This window comes from Quercus suber, unplaced genomic scaffold (genome assembly GCF_002906115.3).
Source record: "Quercus suber isolate HL8 unplaced genomic scaffold, Cork oak 2.0 scaffold_599, whole genome shotgun sequence".
Lineage (NCBI taxonomy): Eukaryota > Viridiplantae > Streptophyta > Magnoliopsida > Fagales > Fagaceae > Quercus > Quercus suber.
In genome coordinates this window covers 1-22,772 of record NW_027070043.1, presented here as the reverse complement: position 1 = coordinate 22,772, position 22,772 = coordinate 1, and the positions used below count along the sequence as shown (strand labels likewise).

Genomic DNA, 22,772 nt, shown 5'->3' with positions numbered 1-22,772 from the left:
GTTGGGATTATGCTGTCTCGTTTGATCGTTGATTTCATGCTTCTGAGGCCAGGGAAAGAACAATGGGTTACTAAATTTTTGATAAACACTAACTAGGTTTATTTACTTATTTTCCCATATCAAAAAAAAAATATTTTTGATAATAAAGGTTTTCAGCTGATATTGTGTTTGGTTGCAAACAAAACAATGAGTAGGTTTATGTTCTTGTCTGTTCTTACTCAAAATAATGCTAGATCTTAATTTATATTATTTTCGGTTCTTATTTCTATTTTTTCCTTTTTTTTCATTTAGTTAAAATTCATAAATTAAGTTTTTGTTTTTAAAAGATGACGTGACATTTTTAAAATGCTAAATAATATATTATATTATTATTTTAATGCTGACTTCAGCATTTTGTGTGCCAGCGATGCATTCCATCTGCCACCTAGGACTTTGCCGTTAGGGCACTGATGGAAAGGACTAAAATAGATGCCCTTTTTCTAGATAGGGACTAAAAGCGATGAAAATAAAAGATAGGAACCAAAGTGAGAATCGCATGAAAATGTAGGGACGAAAATGAGTTTTTCGCCAAAAATTAAGGTTCAAATCTCTCCGCTAACAATCGATTTATCAACAACAACAAAAAAAAAAAAAAAAAAAAAAAAAAAAAAAAAAGCAATAGGCTTTCTAAATTAATTTTGCCAATTTTTATAAACACTTACTCAGTCAACTTCTTCTTCTGAGAAAAAAAAAATCCTTCACCATTCTATATTTTCTGTGTAAAAAAGAAGAAAAGAAAATAGTATTTGAGATATTTTTCACCCTATGAATAGTGTAGACTTATAAGTGTTGGGGCAAACATTATATTTATGTTGTCACATTAATCCATTTTAATTATCTATACTACTATTTAAAGAGCTTCTCATGTTTGAAATCTTCAATTTAGATATCCAAAATACCCTCAAATTCACCTGTTTCTAAGACTTAAATCATAGGGTTAGACATGTAAAATTAGTAATTTAAAAACTCTAAATTTTTAGCTAAATTAAGAATAAGTAAAAAAAAAGTAGGTTTCTCCTACCTCCACATTTCTCTCTCACGTTAATTGTCAAGTACTAATACAACTTCTTGATTTTGAAAAATAAAAATAAAAAATAAAATTGCTTTTTTTTTCCACAAACATACCATTTTTTTTATTACTAAACTGTTTTTTTTTTTTCCACCTCCACATTTCTTCTCACATTAGTAGTTAAGTACAAATACAACTTCTTTTTAAAATAAAAATAAAATAAAATAAAACTATCATAAGTAAAACATGTAAACCCAAAAAATAAAAAATAAAAAGTCTCATAACATACATGAAGCGTATGTAATAAGGCCAGTATAATATTAAAATGCTACAACAATAAGTTATACAGTTAGGTGTCTGGCTCTCATTGTATCTATTCATCTACTACACTGGAAAATTCCATTTACCGTATCAAGAGAGCAATCTAATCCACACTTCGACTCCACCACCATCTCTTATTGGTAAATTTATTTGGTGCAAATAATAAGATTTTCAAGTAATATATATTTCTCCTTCATCAAAAAAGTAATATAATTTCTCCTTTTTATTTCGACTAAAATGTTACACGAACCAATAATTTTATTTCAAGCAGGAAACTTCGCAATCTTGGTGATGACAGCTAGAAGCCTAGAAACCAGTTCTACTAGTTTTTTCTTATGGATATGTGTGCCCTAATTTAGGTGACACTACAGTATTAATTAATATTCAATCAAGCAGTTACGTACGCATTTCTTTTTCCTCCTCCAAGCATGTCGACCTGTCGCTCAAGCTTTGGATTCTTGGCCATGCTCTTTGGAGTTGTCACTGCCGGTATACTCGTCCACAGTCCACACTTGTTTTCGTGTAGTTGGTGTTGGATAAATTGAATATCTTTTGAAATATATATATATATATATATATTGAAAGAGAATTTCAACCTATTATCTAATAACCAAGAATAGACATTTGAACTCCAAATTTTTTATTTGAAAATAAGAGATTTTACTAGCTAAGTTGGCTAGAACCTACTACTATAAATAGATGTTGAATCTTAACATAATACATTCTTTTGAAAAATATGGAATGGTATTATGTTAAAATTCTTTTAAAAAAAATTATGATGAATAAAATGTCTCTTTTTTTTTTCTTTTTGCTTTTTTGAGAAGTAGATGATTTTTTTTTTTTACACAAGCTAAGATAAAAATTCTACTCTAATCTAATCTAAGTGTATATATATATATAAAGCTCACTCCTAGATACTTAAACCCTGACCCTTACCCCCTTACAAGTACTTATACTTGTGGAGTAACCATTGCACCAAGGATGTGCAGTGGTAGAAGTAGATGAATTAAATGTCTTTAGTTATGAAAAAAAAATTGCAACGGATGGAAAAAGCATTTTCAAACCTAAAACATTTAAATATTTTACATTACATACCAAAACTACACTAAAAATTTTAGAATTCCATCTCAAACCCATTGTGCATATAATTGAAAATTTTGCCCTTAAAACTGTGTTTATCTAACTATGCATTGTATCGTTTTAACCTAAATATTAATATTAAAATACTATTTAACTATATTTAAAGGGTTATGCGAAACTATGCTTGATTCTTTTTTATAATTTGTAATAAAATATTTGAATTAAATTTTAAATGGGAGGGGCAATCCATCATGCATTGCAGTACTCAAACACACTACAGAAGAAAATTATGATTTCTTTGAAAATTTACTCATAGGCCATTCGGATTCATTGCTTCACACCTAGATTTAGTACTACTAGTCTTGAATCTTGATTCTTCTTTATTGTGGGACACACACATGACAAGTTTCGGGAAAAATGTCCTGACACTCCTTAAACTTTCAGGTGGTAGCCATGATATTGATACTCCTTAAATTTTTGTTTTAGCTAATTTACTCTATAAATTTTACACAATAGCCAAATCAATACCTCAGTTATTTTTCCATTAGAATACTAACAAAACAATTATATGAAACTCATGTGGACTTCAAAATACCAATGCTAATCCATGAACCCGATGGTAGAGAAGAGAGAAACCTAGGGTTAGGTTTTGAGAGAGAGAGAGAGAGAGAGTCGATCGAACCAGACCAGCCATTATGGTCTCGCCGAAACCGGAGTTTGTGTCTTGTTGCTGATCTTGTCAAAGAAATAATGAATAACTGACTGCTCCGCAAGATCATAGCTTAGTACTATTTGATTTAGTGCTTCACATGTCACAACTAGATTTGATCATGTGCATTATTCAATTTATTCTTTATTATTTTATTTTTCTTCTCTCGTTCTTTCATTCGTTTTTCCTTTTTATTTTTATTCAAAATAAGAAATATACAGTTAAATGCCTTTATAATTTAAATTATACCTCATGTTTTAAGTTTTAAGGGAGACGTGCATGATTCAAATTCCTTATAAGTTATGACAATCAATTTATACTTGAATTTGGGCCCTTGAAGACAAAAAGCATTACAATAGAGTGCCTAGTTGGGTTGACTATCAGCAGCCCTAAAGGAAAAATTCAAAACGTCCTTCACAATTCTGCTTGGGCTATTGATTTCTTCATCTACCATCTTTAAGTTGCTTAAACGTAAATCGGACACGTCTCTTCTCAAAGCCAAGAGTTTTCAATTCAGAGGAGTTAATGTTGAATAATTATACCCGAGCTTTCATGATCCTCCATGATTGCACCCAAGCAAGCCTACCATCTTCTCAAACTCAAACATGCACATCAACATAAACTTAACATCATGATATGGGCTAGCATTTTAATTCTTCCTCATCGCTTCTGATGAGAATGGAGATCTACATCCATCATACAAAACACACACCAACACACACACCGCCACAATCAAGGCTGCATATAAAAAGTTGTGTGAAAAGAATAAGTTGTGATTAATAAAAAATCATTTTTATATAGATTTATGATTGATCACTTTTATTATTCACTAATTATAATATGTGTTGTGAAATTTTTCTATGTGTAATCGTGGCTCCATGATAGACCATTCATTGGTTCATAACCAATAAATTGGGATTGAGATTATTTGGGACCCAGTGGAGCCCCTCTAGGACTGGTCAAAATACTGGTACTACAACTATATTATCTCAATTATCTCATTTGAAACGATTGATTAGACCCTTGTGCGATTCAATTGTTTGAGTAAATATCATTGAGGAGAAAGAGCACTCACCTCTTCTTGCGGACTTTCTCCAAAAAAAAAACCTCCACTTGCGTAAATTTTTCTTTTTTTTGGCCAATTTTATAGGAACTTTTTTATTTTTTTACTGGCTCACTTTTCAAAATATCTTAAATCATATTATATATTTTATACTATATTTCATTAAAATGTCAATTTAAAAAAAAAAATTTTCTCTTTATTTACACACAATAACACTCATCAACTTTCTTCTTTCATCTTATGTAAATAAAGAATAAAAAAACTAAATATAAAATGAATATTGTCATATAAATTTACATAGTTATTGTAGTAATTATGTATATTTACACAATTTTGCATGACTTGATGTGGGTGAATTTTGGACTTAGTTGACTAAAATGTGATACTCTTTTCTATTATACAAACACTGATGCGAGGGCTTTAAGAGAACCTAACCCAAGGGGAATAAGAGAAAAAGTAAGCCGTGAAACTAGTTTCGTAATTTTTGTGACAATTTGTAGTATTCAAAATTTGAGAAAACATAGTCCAAATAAGAAGATCATAAATTTTGGATACATTACATTTTAAACCCTATATTTTACACTTTGTTTGGTTAGGGATGGCAAATTTGGGGTATCTAAATAGAAAATGGTAGGAATGGAAAAGATTTAGTGTTTCCTCCTATATATGTTTGTTGGGAGGATGAAAAGTTGAGAGATGAAAAACTCATTTATTTGGTTGAGGAGGAAAAGTGAGATGATAAAAAATGTAGTTTTTATAAATTTACTCTTATGTCTTCATTCATAATAATAAAGAAGTAATTTTGTTAATCATTAAATAAAAATTTATTATTTATTATAAAATTTAACACATTACACATTATATTGATGTTAAATTATTATTTTTTTATATATAATAATTAGTTTTTTTTTCAATATAAACACTAACGAAATTGCTTCCAATGTTAAACAAAAAAAAAAAAAAAAAAAAGGACAAGAACATTGTAGTGGAAAGAGACAAAGATGTGTTTGAAAGTATAGAAGACGATAGATGGGGTAGTTAACGTTATAATGAGAGGGACATAAATGTAATTACAATCCGCTAAAGTAACAACCAACAAAATTACCTGAGTCATGCCAAAATCTCTCATATTTTCTACTCCACATTTTCCATCCCTTCAATAATTGCCCCAACCAAATGGGGCCTTAAGAAAATTTCAAATTAAATATAATCATTCCAAATTAAATTATGAGTCTTAATAAGATTGCTATAAAATATAAAATAAACCTTATAGTTTTGCTAATTTAAAGTTGAACCATGAACTTTAAAAAACATATCAATTTAAATCCAAAACTTATCGAGTTTGATTTGGGGTTTGAATTAATGTGATTTTAAAGTTATATGATTTAATTTGAAGCTAATGAAAAGGAGGGATAAAGGGAGATTTGAGGTGGTTGTCTGAGATGTCCTTTTTGTCCATTTGAAGAATTAAGAGTTTTGAGAGACAACCCCTCAAAAAAAAAAAAAGGATTTTTGAAAGACACAAAGTACCTCTATATTGGATAATTAAAAAAAGAAAACATAACAAAAGGAATATATTTATTCCATTTATTAAAAAAAAAAATGACCTATGTGACCAGTGAGTTAACTACGTGTGAGAACTACGACTTTATGGGAAGAGATTAATTTATATAAAGACATAATGTAAAACTCATGTTTTATACTTCCAATCTAACATGTCACATCATCTAATCACATATTTAAGAATAAGCACAACAACACCCAATTAATTTTAATACTCATATATAAATTCAACCAAATTAGGAATTTATTGAGATCTTATTAGGTGTGGTTGGATGTATTAAATTTTGAGTAAAAAATTGATGTGACAATATCTTATTGGATCGTGTAAAACATAGGTTTTACACCCCATACTTACCAGATTCAAACTCTTATGGGAATGCTTCAAATTCTCCTTTCTAGTTTCTAGTATAAAATGGAGTTCCTTTTGATTTAATTACATGAAAAAAAAAAAAATTAAGGAAAAACCTTACACAAAATGTCAAACTGGAATAGATTACAATACTTTGGTACGAGTCTACTAGATACATTACAAGAAAGTGATTACACAACTTTGTTCCCTAATTACATTCTAAACGAGAAAATAGAGAGGAAATGATTACTAAGAAAATGTATGACTAAGTTACTTAATGAAAATGTGTTTGTCACCCACCCTGTAACCTAAAGTTTGTCTCTTGTGGTGCAATGACCAATATAAACAAGTTATCTAAGAAAACTACCGAAGGTAAAATATTGAACCCTTTTCAGTTAGAATACCCTTTTTTATAGGTGAGAGCTTAGGTTTGAACTCGGGGTTGGTCCCCTTATTTTTTTTTAAATTTCAAAGAAGAAAAACCATACTATTTGTTACGTCCCAAACCCGATACCCGAATTGTGACCATGACCGGCATGCTAATATCAAGCTTAAACGTGATATTAACAAAAATCAACTAAACTCTTATAAACAAAAATCTTCCCTCTTTCTTTTCATTTTTGTTTCTTTACTTCTTTTTCTTTTTTCTTTTTTTTTTGAGAGGGTTTCAATTTATGGCATCCGCTCCTAATAATAGCTCTTTATCATCAAACCAAGACACTAATTAGTTTTTAGTATAAGCAGAGATTGAACCCCAGATTTGTTATATAACCATTAGAGACTTTACCAGTTGAGCTAACTAGAACTCACTGTTTCTTTACTTCTTGATATAACTTTTCACTTGATATTCAAAGCAAACATTGTACTTCAAGAGATAACACAATCCACCAATTATTCAAATTCTAAATTTCACATAATACATCTCTAATTATACTAAATATACAATTTCAATCAGAAGATCCTAAAATACACAATACTACAAAGCTAAACATCAAATTGCTAATTTGGGATCTATGCTTTTAAAATTAAAATTAGCTCTTTCCAAAACTCAGCTAAGATTCCCTCTGCTCTAGAATAAAACCTGCTAACTGAAAGAGTGGAAAGAGTGAGCTACACAGCTCAGTAAGTGTAAGATACACAAGAATTTAATAAAAATACATGTAAATCAAATTATTTCATTTTATGAATATTTAGATAGGAGAATATATTTTCATGCATGGTATTTTATACTATTCATAATAATAACTTATACGTTTTTCATAAGAAAATAATTGTCCTCCTTTTTCTTATCTAAATAATATTACCAAAACCTTTCAGGCTAAATTTCTTCTATTTTTTACAAAGTCACCAAATATAATATATATATATATATATAGTCTTATTACAAAATAGTCATTTTGACTTAAATCAGATAATTGGTAACTTTATCTTAAATTAGAAACATTTTGACAGATAAGAAAACTTTTCTTTATAAACTTCTTCTTATAAAATATTATAACTTTCATAGTCACAAAACTTAACGTTTCTTAAAGAACGGATATCTGATAACTTTTTAACATAAGCTTTCATCAAAAGCTTTATCTTCAAAGCATAACATAACTTTAGAAACTTTTATCTTTAAAGAACCAACTTTACCTTATAATTTCCAAATAGCTTAATAGCTCATTCATGATACATATTAGTCAGTCCAATTGTAAATTTGTCACAATTTTGGAAGGCTTCCAGCACATGGTGCCAGGCATCCAGCATTCCCCATAATGCTAAGTAATCCTAGGATCATATCAGAAAGTATCACCCCTTTCGGTGTTATCTTATCATCAATCATGGGGGTCGGTTGACATCCTCCACAAGTTTATCGTTCCCAATGAGGACGGATACAGCAGAATCCTCACCAATTATAATGACCAATCAGAATCTCCATGGAAATACCAGTACTATAAACCCTACTGGCTGAGTTCAAGTCATAACAATGGAATAACCGAAAACTATATTTTTCTAATAACTATGCTTTTATGTAAATATTTCATAACAATAGCATATCCACTTCATTCTTAAACATTATGTTCGTGATATAAGTAATATCATCAATATGCTTAAATCATATATATAAGGTTTCGAAAGCTCACGAACATATCTTTGTCTGAAACATTATTATATGTCGTATCTCTAATAAAAAACTTTTAAATACACAATACACTTTAAAATAACCTCATGACTTATCAAATACCCATATAACTTATCCCTTACTTAAAAGCAAAAGAACAGAGAGCTTAAAGTCAAAGGAGCTCAGACCTGGGGGCTAATAACAACTAAACCAAATATCAAAACTTATAACTATCAATTATTCCTTATCATAAACTTACACATTTATCTCAAAGCCAATCTCTTAAAATCAATAAAACCATAATCCCACCTCAACGAGGTTTCCACAAATATATTATGTACACATCAACAAATGATGTACTAAACTAAAGAAAAACCAACATTCTCATATTTATATCATATCTCTAAAAGAGCCAACTTCATTTCAAAATGTGCTTTAAGATTAGGACAATAAGCATGGTCATGTAACCATATACACTCACATGGCAACATACAACACGTTGATTAAGACAAAAACATGAAAAAAGCAGTAGAATGGCTTAGAATCCCTCATTTGAGTACTAAACCTCAAACCAAGGTATATAAAATTTATCTATAATTCAAACATACCAAATGATAAGCATATTAATTTATAGCTCAAAACATTCACCCTAATTTTAGAACTAAATCCTCAAATTTAGGTATGTTACTGTTTACTGTTTATTCCAGCAACATATAATCCACTTATAAAATACAAATGGGCTATCAATTCACATCCAATTTTCGTGCTAATTTACAGAGCCACTTCTATGGATGTCTAGTAGATTCCATATCATTTTCAGAGCCAAATCACAAAATTATGATTTACTAAAAATCATACAAGACAACATACTCAACTCTGTCCCAATAGAATTTTAATTAACTTACAAATTGCACTATTATTTTTTATTGATCCAATTGCTGTGAGACCAAATCAATAACAACCACAAGTGTCTTATATTTCATAGGAAATATCACTAGCATCCAAATTCACTGTATAAATTTAATACATAATTTATTATGCGTAAATACAAAATCTGCCATAGTGATAGTTTTGCAACATTTTCTTATAAATTCACAAACAATTATCAAACGATAGTATTTTCATATGAAATTTAAGGCACACATACTAGATAAATTATATAATAATCTCCAATAAACCTTTTACCCATGCTTGTCCTAAAAAAATACAGGATTTATAATGACTAAACAGGTTAACCAATGAGTGCAACTCTTAACAAGTTTATGAAGTGCCTTTAACGAACTCTCAACAAGCTTCAATTATTGAATCAACTACATATTCATCACCTCATTTAGTAATTCCATAAGTTTATCTAGCTATTTTACTCATTTCAACACTTACCCATAACAGATTTTATCTTAGTCTATCATCTAGGAGCACATGCAGCATAAACAATGACTCAATTCGTATATCGGCAATCAACAGTCTCTAGAATCTAACACACCCATATACAAATTCATATAACCATCACTTAAGTTTAAATAAACAATATATAAAAGAATTAGATTTTCCCTTTACCCTAGGCACGGGTTCTTGATGTGATAGAGTTAGAATCACTCTTGCATGAAAGGATTTCCCTTTCCTAGTTGCTGGACCCGAAAGTATGAGAGGTAGAGAGCTTGAGAGAGTTTTTTTTGTTTTCTAGTTTCTTTGAGAGAGTATGAAGAAGAAATGAGATGGAGTTTTATTTTTCTTTTGGTGTATGGACCCGTGGGTTTGAGAAAAGGGACTCAAGAGAGCTTCTAGCACTTTCCTTAAGAGAAATGAGAGCAAAGTGAGGTGAGAATTTTGGTTTATTTGGACCCGTGGGCATAGAGGGGGAGAGAGCTTCTTGGATGTTCTAGTTGTTTTGAGAAAATCAAAAAAGAATGAGATGAAGCTTGTTTGTTGCATGGCCGGCCAAGTGTTGGGCTTTGGGGTTTAAGAGAATAACATGTGTCAACATGCATGATACTTTAGCTTTACATGTGTTGAATTTTACTTGGTTGCATGTGTGGGTGGAATTTCCACCATATCCTACTCTTGACTACCTATTTACAACCTTAACCATGTTATAACATCTCATGCATCATACCTAATTAAAACACCGGATTATGTATCTAATAACTTAAACCACTTAATATAGTTTTGTACATACTCTGTGTGTGTGTGTGTGTGTGTGTAATACAATTAACCATTCAATTATTTATAATCTTTACAAATCTTATTCAATGGCATTGTAAAATAATATGTTTATTAAATACTCTTCTATTAATTATAGAAAGGAAGTGGCTTAAAATAATAATTAACCACTCAAACACATAGTTTAACTATAAAGTTGGGTCGGGATGTTACACTATTAGTTAAGCTGGACACCTTCGAACAGTCCCCTATACAAGGTGAACTTTGATGATGCTTTGTTTGACTCTAAACAAAGCACTAGTTTGGGTGTGGTTATTAGAAATGAAGCAAGACAAGTGATGGTTTCTCTTAGCGAAAGAGCTGTGCTCTCTTTCACAACCATCAAGGTAGAAGCAATGGCAACTAGGCGGCCTTTAGTTCTAGCTTTGGAGACAAGTTTTGATCTAGTTATTTTGGAAGGTGACTCATTGGTACTCATCAACGTGCTCCAAAAACAATAGGTGTGAATGCGAACAAACAAGATTAAAAAAAAAAAAAAAAAAATCACAGCACCAAGAGCAAGCAAAGAAGAAACAACTCTCACTCTTTATCCCACTTCGGCCATATATTAAAAGACATGCAGTATCTTGCCTCTTGTTTTTCAGAAATACATAATTCCCATGTACTTAGACAATGTAATACTGTAGCTCACTCTTTAGCAAGGCGAGTAATATTTATTTCTCATAATTAAATTTGAATGAAAGATGTACCACCAGATGTTATCTTTGTACTACAAGCCAATTTTAACGGCCTCCCTTAATGCAATGCACTGTCTTTTTTCTTATAAAAACAAAAAACAAAAAAAAAAGGTAAAGTGATAACAATCCTAGTTTGTCATTATGGTATTGATGACAATTTCATTTTAAACAACTTAATTAGGCAATTTAAGAGAAGTAAGAAGTTCAATGCATTTGTTTGTTTGTTTTTTTTTCCCCATAACTCTTAGAGAGGATAAGGTCATTCTAGTGAAAATTTTGACTTATGTAATTAAGAAAGAAAAAGGAAAAAAAAAAATTTATCCAAAAAAATTGAATTAGGTTACATTTTAGTACCTAAAATTTGAAAAGTTAAATTTTAATCTCAAAAAAATTGTAAACGTTTTAAGTTAGTCATTTCATAACCTTTTCAATATTATTATAGTTTATGTGACTAAAGTCAAGAAAGCCACCCATTGCTCTACTATAATTGCAAAACTACGAAATGACTTTGGTACATTTATTTTCATATAGAATTAAAAGAAAAACCTTTTAAATTTTAAGAATTAAAATAAAGCATGATCCAAATTATAAAGACAAATAAAACATTAATAAAAAAATGCCAAAAAAAAAAAAAACTTAAACTTTGTGCTAAAATCAAATTGACTCCACAATCTTCTAATTTAAAATTAAAAGTCCCTAAACTTTGAGAAAATACTCAAATTATGTTAGGAAAAAAAGCATAAGAAAAGAAAGAAAATTTTTAATTAAATTTAACACATAATATCGATGGTTGAGTTTGATTTCGATCCAAAATCTATTTTTGCATTTTATCCTCAAAAAATTTATTTTATATATAAAATAATAATAATAATAAAAATTCTGTGGCAGCACTATGAAGGCCCAGCCCAGTACGCCACACAGATTGATCCAAGCCTAACAATCCGTCTATGCTGACGTGGCGGAACTGGCGCCAGAGTCAAACCGGTACGTATATAGTAGCCGCGAAAACCCAACCCGACCTATTCGGCCTTTCCCTTCTCTCTCTGATAGCTCTCACTCAGTCTCAGTGATCGGTTACTCGCTAGTCCACACCCACAATGTTCCGTATGTTCACGCGTCCTCCGCAGCCGCCTCAACCTTCCGACGCCGCCACGCCGACGCCGATGCAAATCGACGGCGGAGAAGGGCACGATCGTCAAATTACGGGAGAAGAAGCGTCCGAGGAGCAAGGCTATGGAGAGAAGGGAAAGGAAGAGAAGGAGAAGAAGAAGAAGAAAGAGTTGGGTGAGAGTAACTTGGACGGGCTTTGTTGCTCTATTTGTATGGAACCCTGGGCTTCCCATGGCGATCACCAAGCCAGGTCTGGCATTTCAATTTCTTTACCTTGAGTATTTCAGTATTCTTAGCCATCTCTATATGTATATTCTTAATTCAATTATTGTTTGTGTGTGATGGAATTTGGTTGGGGACTGTAGAATGTTTTGGTTGGTTTCGGAAACTGGAGTCAGTTGCCAATAGGTTTTATTAGCTAGCGGCAGCGAGTCCAAAGACTCTTCTTTAGAAAGGATGAAACTTAGTTACAATTTCTTAGATATTGTATTGTAGGTCCCCAATGTGGCTGCATTGGCCAATGCAATGGTGTTATGCTTACCTAATAGCAACTAAATTCAACTATACTTATTGGCCAATTTGAATTTAATTAGAGGTACAAAACCTAAGGAACTGTATCAAATTTTTGTTGTCTTTAATAACGTTGAGTGGACTAACATATGTAAAGGATTATGGCCTAATAGTTTGTTGGTAATGTTTGTGAAGCGCTTGAGTATGGTGCTGGAAGAGGTGGCATGGCATCTTTTCGTTTGTGAAATATTTTGTGTGTGAAATTTGTTGTTCTGTTCTTATTTGGATTTATAGTTTATGATATTTTGTACATTCATATTGATCAATCGTTGGACAAATATGGTTAAGGATTGCAGTTGTCTTCCTTGTGGACATGTATATGGTATGTCTTGCATCATTAAATGGATTCAACAGTGCCATGGATATCCTGCAAAGGTAGTTTTTTTCTTATTAGTTGATGTGATGTACCGCTACTGAAGAGGCTTCAGTACATTCTTTTCTGCATCTTACCTATGCATTTCTTCTTTCTAGTGTCCGCAATGCAATGCAAAATGTATTTCAAAGGATGTCAGAAAGCTTTTTGCATCACCTGTGGTTGTGCATGATGAAGGTCTACAGAAGGTAATGCTCATGTATCATACATTGAAATGTCATTCTAAAAGATAGACATGGCACATGGGCACTAATATTAATTGAATTATTGACTCATGCAGAAAATTGAATCTCTTCAAACTGAAATCAGGTCTCTCAAGAATGAGGTAATCCCCCCAATCCAAAAGAAAGTTACTTATTCAATTGCTTAGTTACATCACTTCCTAATGTTGGCTGCTTTTTTCCTTTGCTGTTTTATCCATATCAGACTATCAGTTATTGTCTTGGTCTATCTTCATATATCCTTTATGCCTGAGTCTTACTGAGATTATGGTGTGCCTACTGTTATGATGGCAATTAGCTATGACAGTAGTCAATGTGGCTTGGAATACTTTACAAAATTTTCTGACGATTTTACATGCAAATTATACTTCTGTTGCAAAATATTATAGAAATTCAAGAGGCAGAGTTTCAAGGTAAGACCAGAGGGAACTTCCTTTAGTATATGAAGTACTCTCTCTCTCTCTCTCTCTCTCTCTCTCTGTGTGTGTATATATATATATATATAAAGTAATTAAATTTCATTTAAAAGCTCAAAATAAAGTGCTACCCTAGAACATGGGATGTGTACGAAGGAAAAGTGAAGAAGAAAAAACAAAAAAGGAACAAAGAAAGAAAGAAGGGTTAACATTTGAAATAGAAATCATCTAAGAAGCCCCTGAAGGTAAGTGTGGAGAAATTTGATGGCATTTTTTGCCCATTTATATAAAGTCTTAAGAAAAGCAAGCTTTTGATGTGGCACAGGTAACTCCTTGCCCTTTTTTGATAATTTGATAGTTGGGAGGAGGAATTTGAACCTTGGATATCTCCATTGGAAATTGATGAGGTGTCAATCAATTGAGCCACAAGGTTCTTGGCAAACAACATGTAAACCACATCCCACCCTATTAATTCCAACATACATACAACAAATTTAATGCCCCACTTGGTGATAAGCTTGCGTTACTAAGCTTGGAAAAGACAATGGTAACCTTGCCCTTAAAAGTACATCTATTATGCTCTTTTTAAAGACACCACATGAGATATAATTTGGATTCGGAAGTTAGATATGTTTTATAGCAAAAATACTACGCCATTTACAAAGGACATAGAGAAGACTAAAGAATACAAAAGAATGAATTTATGTACAGAGAGACAGCGACTCTATAAATTTAGGAATGTAACTGGTATTAGTGAATCCCCATGCTCCAGACCAATCAAATTAAAAACCACTAAACAAAGCTACCAATTGGGTTCCTATTATTTCCTTATTCTCAAACAAAGACACCACATGAACTATAAAGGAACTATCATCCAAATTTCTCCATTTTTTATTTTTCCCAATTTTCCCTTCCAAGAAGCCAACATAGTAGTTACTGAATTGGGCATTAGCTAAGTCAAACTGATATTGAAAGCGCAAAGAAAATTTTATTTTTATTTAATCTTATTTGATTTAAGAAGTCAACTCAAGTGTAATTTTATTGGTAAATTGGATTTTATTTTAAGTCTTATTAGTAAAAGGATATTAGTTTTTTTTTTTTTTTTTTTATATATATAAATTTTCTAGAGTCGAGAATTAGTAATTCAATAATTAGCTTTCCTAAGACCTATAAAAAAATTGGCTTTTCTAAGTCTTAGGGTTTAGTTTTAGCAGTCTATATAAGTGTGCTATTGTACTCTTGTGGAGATAAGTTTGATTGATTAATAAAATTTCTCTTGGAATTTTTCCGAAGGTCTAGTGGTGACTCCAACTAACTCTAGATGTTGACTCCAACTAACCCTAGGCAAATCTCATATTTCATACCTTGTTATTGTAAGTTGTGATAAATTTCTATGCTTAAGGGGATGGGAAACATGGGGGGATTCTTGATGTACAGTGACACCTGTTGTTTGTGTGTAATTAATGTGAGGAAGTATATTGGTCGTTCTGTTTATATGGTAACTTCAGTCTTTCTAAAACTTGACGAGGGGGTGTGAATTGGGTTTTAATTGATGGTTTATGTCACCCTAAGGGGTGGCAAAATTGGCTGCGAACCATACCTTATAAAACGGAGGTCATGAGTTCAAATCTTACCTTTCCTCTTCCATTGGGGCTAAAACTTATCCAAAAAGAAGAAGAAGAAGAAGATGGTTTCTACATCATCAATACTTAGGACAATATTGTTAGAAACTTTGTTGATAGTTCTGTTTACTATATGCTGAACTGCTTCAGAGATGCGTTAATCTCTCTCTCTCTCTCTCTCTCTCTCTCTCTCTCTCTCTTTTGGGTGCAGAGAGCTGGTTTGCTTGATGTTCAAGATAAGTTACTCGATGTGCAGGATAATCTACTGAATGAATTGCACCAAGTCAAGAAGGTATAATCTATTGATATTTGTATTTGGAACTTGACATTTCATGCCAATGTTTTAGGTTGTCATTTTGATTTCCTCTTTTCTATGGTGTAGATTTTTTTTTTTTTTTGGGGGGGGGGGGGGGGGGGGGGGGGATACTAGATGCTTCTTTCAATTTCCACAGGTCATTATTAAATGTTTTAAAATTATTTTTGAACTGAGGATACTAAATATTTTTCTGTCCAACGAAAAGAACTATAAACAAAAACTTGAGGCCCAATGACTAATAGTTTTAAAATTATTTTGTTGTGTGTTTATAGTTGTCTCTCTTTTCTCTTAAAACTTGAGGCCTGATTTTGGTTTTGTAGAAGCAAGCTGATTTGGAGAATGCAACATTAGGAGGGATGGGGAGTAAGCCTCTTGGATTCTTTTCTTCTAAGGAATCCTGGGGAGAGAATAACAGTAATCTTCATCTTCCTTATTTTCATTTTTTAATATTAATTTTAATGAATAACTTTAGGAAATGAACATTGCTTTTGTTTATTTGTTTTTCAACAGTTTGATTGGTCATCAGCGTAGGCTTGCCTAGACACCTAGGATGCATGGATACTCCATTTTTGCTCAATTATCCGTATTTGATATGTATCTTACTGGTATAACACCAAATACCTCTAAGATACATACCCAGTCTTTTTCTTCTTCTTTTTTATTTATTTATTTATTTTTTTTTTTAATGTGTCAATACATTTAGGATACACCTGTGATATGACTTGGATACCATTGTAACCCAACCCCCAATAGTGAGAGATAGCCTGAATTTGTAAGAATTCTTATTTATATTTTTTTTTAAGTATTGGTTTTAATGTTGAACACTTATCTAGTTATCTTTTATTTACTTTTTTGGTTCTTGTTTTTTATTCTTAACATCATTTAATGGTTATGAATTCACTTTGTTATCCATTATTGCTTTTAAAGTTATATTTGCTTAACAATATATAAAAACAAATATTTAAAAATATATAAAATATATATTTAATAAGTAATTAATACATGTATCCCCGACGTACTCATACCCTAAGTTTTTTTAAAAATGTTGTATCCCCGTACCACTACCCATATCATACCCATACCTGTATCTACACCAGTCCATCTTTGCTAGACACTCAAGTGAGGAGAGGTGTTAGTTAGTACCTTACGATCCTTGAGGCAAGATGAGATTTGTTAGACACTTGCCTTTGTGCCTAATTGAGGGCCTGGCTCTGGTTGAGGTAACAGGTACTAGAAGTGAGCCCTTACTGAAGGCTCCTTCATTAGTGTACCATTATTACAGTCAATCCAGGCAATCCTTTCTCATTCAAACTGGAATGTTCTTGTCCAATGATAATCTACCTTCCTAAAACAAGGGGAAAAAAGATGCATATATTACAAGAGTACACTTTGCCTTATGAACAATAAAGGTTCTCAGTTAAAACATAAATTTTTTAAGTAAGACATTGTTTTAATTCTCTAACATGTTGCACATAGGCCTCAACAATAAGGTTCTTCCTTTTTAATCACATGGTTTCTTCTTTTAATTGATTATTTTCCAGATTTCACATAATATGATTATTTGGTTCATTAATAAAAAATAAACTAAGTGCCTTTTGTGACGAGTGTCCCAGGCAGTATAGGGACCTTGTGGGTACCCTTGCCTTTCTTCTTCAAGAAAATTCAATTAAAAAGGTGTGAAAGGGATGCAACCCTAGTACATGGTTAATATACAAATGAAAAGCGCAAACAAAAAAGAATAAAAATTAAAGTAAAAATACGATAAAGGTTATTGAAAGCTCAAGGTATCTAGGAACTCTAAAAAGTCAACATTAGAAAAAAGAATGAGAGACCCACAAATATTCTATGGAAGAGAGTCATTATTATTTTAGATTGGTGCGTTATGTGTAAACAGAATGGGGATTCGGTGGATCATCTCTATCTTCACTGTCCTTTAGCCTGAGTTGTGCACCATGGTGAACTGTTTGTTTGGAATTACATGGGTTATGTCAGCGGGTCATTGATATGTTAGCATCCTGGCATGGCAGTTTTGGTCGACATTAAAATATAGATATTTGGAAGGCAATGCCACTTTGCACAATGGGGTGTCTTTGGCGGGAACGGAATGCTAAAAGCTTTGAGGGAAAGGAATAGTCTATTTTTGAGATTAGGTCTTTTTTCTTTCATACTTTGCTCAATTGGAATTTAGCTTTATGAACTTTTACATGCTTTTCTCATATATGTCATCCAGTAATTGTGTCATATATTCTATTTCCCAATCATTCACCACTCTAATGAAAAGAGGATTTCAATAAAAAGCAACCCTAATGTACTATAGATAATCTACAACACGAGCATCTTTGTCCCTACCAAATAGGAAAAGATTAGGAACTCTCCTAAAGAGTAGTCTTTCCCACAGGTCAAGCTATTTTAGAACCGTCACCAATGTCATGTACGACAAAATGTGAGAAGTTGTCCCATTTTTTAATATTCTTCGGCAAACCCACACCACATGTCCCCCTAAGCCAAGAACCTTGTATCTCAACTAGCACATCTTAGTGTTTCAAAGGAGGCATCTAGGTTCCAAATCCCTCCATCCCTAACTATTTATTTATAAAAATATGGCCCCCTCATTAAAAATCAACTCCCTCAAGTGGTGCAATACTTGAAATCTATAACCTTCCCCCAAGGGTACCCTTCACTATGTTGCATCTGATTCTTTTATCTTTTTTCCATGTTTGATCGTTGTTTTGCTAATCAAACATAGCCATAATATGTAATATCAATCAACTAAGTGGTTTATTTACTGACGTATGATGATGTAGGACACCACATTGACTCAAACATTAGCAAACAGGAAATTCTTCCCTGCAGCTTTGTACTACAGGTGTGCTTGTGGCTTTTCTCTTTCTTATTTGTTAACTTACTTTCTCAAATTTTAATTACAATTGGCTGCTGCACATTACCAATCCAAGAAAAACAAATCCACTACTTGTATAACAAACTTTTACATTTTTTGTGCAACAAAATTGAAGTATAGCATTGAATTACACTTTCCATCATGATCAAATGCTCATGAAATGGAGCCACAATCATTTGAAACCAAAATTTGTCGCTTAAAATATGATTTAAGGACAACAAATGATCTCTTGAAACTAAATTAAATCAGAATAAAATGTGAAAAAATTTACTAATTTGGTCCTCACTCTACTGCGCAAATTGAATTTGGTTACTCATCTATTAATTGTTTCAATTTGGTCCTTCAATTTTTAAAATCAAGTCAATATCATCCTTTTTCTGGTACTAATATGTCACCCATCAAGAATGACATTGCCTTAATTTTGAAAGTGAAGGAATTAAATTGAATTTGTCAAATAATTCAGAGACCAAATTAGTAATTTAAACCTATAATATATATAATAGCCCCTGATATGCAACTTGTTATTCCATCTCATAAAATAATCTATATTTCTCTTTTTTGATGTCTAAAAAAAATTTGTCTTTGCTCTAACTGCCCGGGTCTTAAAAGAGGATGCTGTTTTGTACCATTACATATCATACAATCCTGCTGCATGCTTTACATTGTTTTGATCCTGTCCTTTGCACATCACATCTTAAAGTTTATTTGGTTTGGTTCTTTTAGTCTTGTTTGTGGTTTTCAATTCCAAATGCTTTGTCAATATTTCGAATTTTTATTTGGACTGTTCTCTTTGTGTGTTGACATTTTTCTTCTCTATGATTTTAATGAAGCAACTTTAATTTTGTCAGCAAGAGTTGGCTGTAGAAGGTGCAACACTTTTTGATATGGATGCTTCTTACCAAATTCTAATTCTTGCTCGAAGGATTTCTGGGATGGGTGGGACACATATGCTCAACAAAGTATACCTCTTCCTTAAACTGAGGGAGAAAATTGATTTTTGTAACACATATATGTGCCTGAGTTTCTTTGTCCGACTCTTTAGTTTAATTTGTGTGAACTCTTGTTTCCACAGATTAACTTGATCTGTCCTCATGAAAATGAAGATATACAGCTTCCTAAAAGAATAAGAGCCATTAAGGATCTACGTGTCTCCCCATGTGGTAGACTCACCCTTTTAGCTTCACTTGGGAAGAAATTATCCATTCTTAGGTAATCTTTTCATCGGCCTGGGCTTTTATATACATATATTCTTGGAATCTAGCTAATTTGTTTTGTTTTGTTGTTTCAGCCATGGAAGCAATGAATTAGTCATCAATTATGATTTGCCGGTACAACTTCATTCTCTTTTCTCTAAATGCCAGTGCATGAAAACAGAGTGTTCATGTTCCTTTTTTAAAAAAAATCATTTCTCTTATATATTTTACTAGATATTTAACTATATGATCTTAATTATTTTACTATATAGTTGGTTTTGAATTACTATTGCCTTAAAATAATTAAGACCTTATAGTTCTTTCTAACATTTCATGAAAAGCTGTGCCAAAGGGTGCCTTGTTTAAGAGTGTATGGTTACAGAGTATCCATGAAACATCCATTCAACCACCGTTCTAATCATATACGGAGTCTAGTATCCATAGCATATATGTGATACATTCAGACCTTGCAACAGGGACTGGAATGTGGAATGCCACTTAACCTTTAATGTCGTATGAAGGGATCAGGTTTATTTAGACCCTATATACATTGCTTATGCAAAAGATAGATTGTGCTAAGGTAGTCCTAAGATGGAAGTTTGATAGTACTGCCTTCTTTTTTCTAAGGAAGTCATAGTCTATTGAATGTTTATACTAAGGACAATTTTTTTGTTGTCAATGTCAGGCTTAGTTATGAAAATAAACCGTCAGACTGAAGATAAAATTCTGTCAGTAACTGCAGAAAATTACTGTTCTACCACTGAGGACAAAAACACCTCCAATTTTTCAAATCTATGACTCAAATAATAAACTTAATTAACTTTAAATTCCTTTCAAGTGCAACCTTCAACATCAGGTAGACCTTCGCCAAACTGGATTCACATGTGGGCCCCAAAGATGAAAATAACTGAATAGCTAAAACAGTAATTAACACAGAAACAGCAATTTGACACTTTCTTCTCACTGGCATTAACAAATTTTATATCTAACAGCAATGATTCTTTTCTAGAGGCTATTATGTTTTGCAAGTTCTGGTTGAGCAACAAAGTATTAATAAGGGATAACAGACAAAGAAAGGCCAAAAAAAAAAAAAATGTACAACCACAAAAATTGGGGAAGAATTAGTGGCTATCTTAATTCTTAAGGTTTGGAACTAATTGATGGCTTCCCCTTGAATGCTTTAAATATTCTTCAGGATCTCTTTTATGGTACTCTACTCTCTCTCTGGGTTTACAAATAATTAATCTAGTTCTATTGGACGTATTTTGCAACAGATTTAATAAGTGGTTTTTCTTGCAAGAATTCATTTATATTTTACAGTGTAAAAAATGGTGGACGCTGCATTATACAATTTTTTTCTTTCCTTTTTTTCCTATGCTGCTACACTACTTATGCTTGGTCTGTAATTCTTTATATAAACATTGCATTTCCAGGACCCAGCATGGTCATGCTCATGGGATAGTAACAACCCAAGTTATATTTATGCTGGTTTACAGGTTTGACACTTAACTATGACCTTTTTAAAAAAATATATCCTTGATAATATAGTTAGCATAATTTGAAGAGTAATGACAGTTTAGAGTCCTTGGTGCTCGCTGTTTTCAAGAGAGTTAAAATCATATTGCATCTTTTTCTCCTGTTGCTGAGGATTTGTTATGAATCTCATCTCTGTTTTGTAACAGATCAACCTGTAATCTTTTTCTTTCTTCACTTGATATGTACTTATTTTGTATATTAAAACAAAAATGAGGGAAATTACATTAAAAATATTTATTTAAAAAAAAAAAAAAAAACCCAGAGGTTTTGCCCTTGTTTCAAATTAAATCCTCTGTCTTTCCTCTTCCCTTCCTACCCAACACTCCCTCTTAACTTCCTAATTTTTCTCCCTAAAACACCACCAGATATAACACAAATTTAGAACCAATTTCTTGAATTCACAACAAGTGTTGGACCCATTCTTAACTGTTTCCAGGATCTTTTGTACTTGATTTTTGGATATTATTACAAATTTGTTATTATCTCTAGCCCAATCTCTAGCCCCAATGGTATGAAAGCATGCCAACCAAAGAACATCAAGTGCTCTAGCCTCCACCATTGGTGCCATACCCTAAGCCTAAAATGAGTGTTTTACCACTATGAAACATAGCTATTTTTGAAGGAGAGCAAAGGACCTCTTAACATTGAGCAAAAAAATAAAAGAATTCTTTACCACAAGAGAAGCCTGAGAAAGTTGATGAAGGGTGGGACACTTTTGAATTCAATGGTTGTAGTATTGAATGACAGTCTAAACCAGTGTATGGTGTAGTATTTCTTGGACTGTGAAAACCTATAAGCTCTCTCCTCTTTTGATAGTAATAATAATCTCTGTATGCACTAAGGGAGGTTCCTTTTATTCAGGTTGTAGCACCTCAAAAGAAATTCTCTAATCTTCTATGTTTCATCCATGTTGCAACTCTCTCACGAGCAAGTTGAGAATCAATGGTCAGGTCATGCAGGTGGTGAAGGATTTTAGTTTCTAAAACGAAATCTTTCTGGTTGTTTATTTGGATTTGATACTTCTCGATTATTCGCATTTGAAGGATGCTTATGGATGGGGAAAATTGCAACAGTAAGGAAATTATGTAATTTTAATTGATGATATTAAAAACTCAGTCCAATTTGAAACTAGGATAAAATCTTTGGGCTTTTTATGTAATTTACCCAAAAAAATAGATGTAGGCAATCCATAATTCCATATATTTTACTTTTCATGTTGGTTTATATTGTATTGTGCTATTATAATTTTATATGATTCAAATACTTTTGATTTGGATGAGATTATAAAATTCACTCTAATCAATTTTACAGAATGGTATGCTTTTGACATTTGATATGCGTCGGACCAGAAATCCTCTACAGTGCATGGTTCATATTATACA

The 22,772-nt window shown here is 32.0% G+C and overlaps 1 protein-coding gene and 1 long non-coding RNA gene across 3 annotated transcripts; one reads left to right on the top strand and one right to left on the bottom strand.

Moving 5' to 3' along the window:
- Positions 1-6,999: 6,999 nt before the first annotated feature.
- LOC112027199 (uncharacterized) lies at positions 7,000-10,150 on the bottom strand. Its single transcript, XR_002884442.2, has 2 exons — positions 7,769-10,150; positions 7,000-7,221 (listed from the first exon to the last, which is right to left on the bottom strand). It is a non-coding gene; the product is annotated as an uncharacterized LOC112027199 (long non-coding RNA).
- Positions 10,151-12,128: 1,978 nt separating this feature from the next.
- On the top strand, positions 12,129-22,758 carry LOC112027208 (uncharacterized; the record flags this gene model as incomplete). 2 transcript variants are annotated; one of them, XM_065764997.1, is given in 12 exon segments in its annotated part: positions 12,129-12,494; positions 13,111-13,189; positions 13,286-13,375; positions 13,468-13,512; positions 15,658-15,738; positions 16,083-16,176; positions 18,567-18,628; positions 19,510-19,620; positions 19,734-19,870; positions 19,950-19,989; positions 21,288-21,350; positions 22,702-22,758. In XM_065764997.1, coding segments are annotated over 12 exon segments (1,122 nt in total), but the record flags the coding sequence as incomplete, so codon positions are not given.
- Between the last annotated feature and the right edge of the window lie 14 nt (positions 22,759-22,772).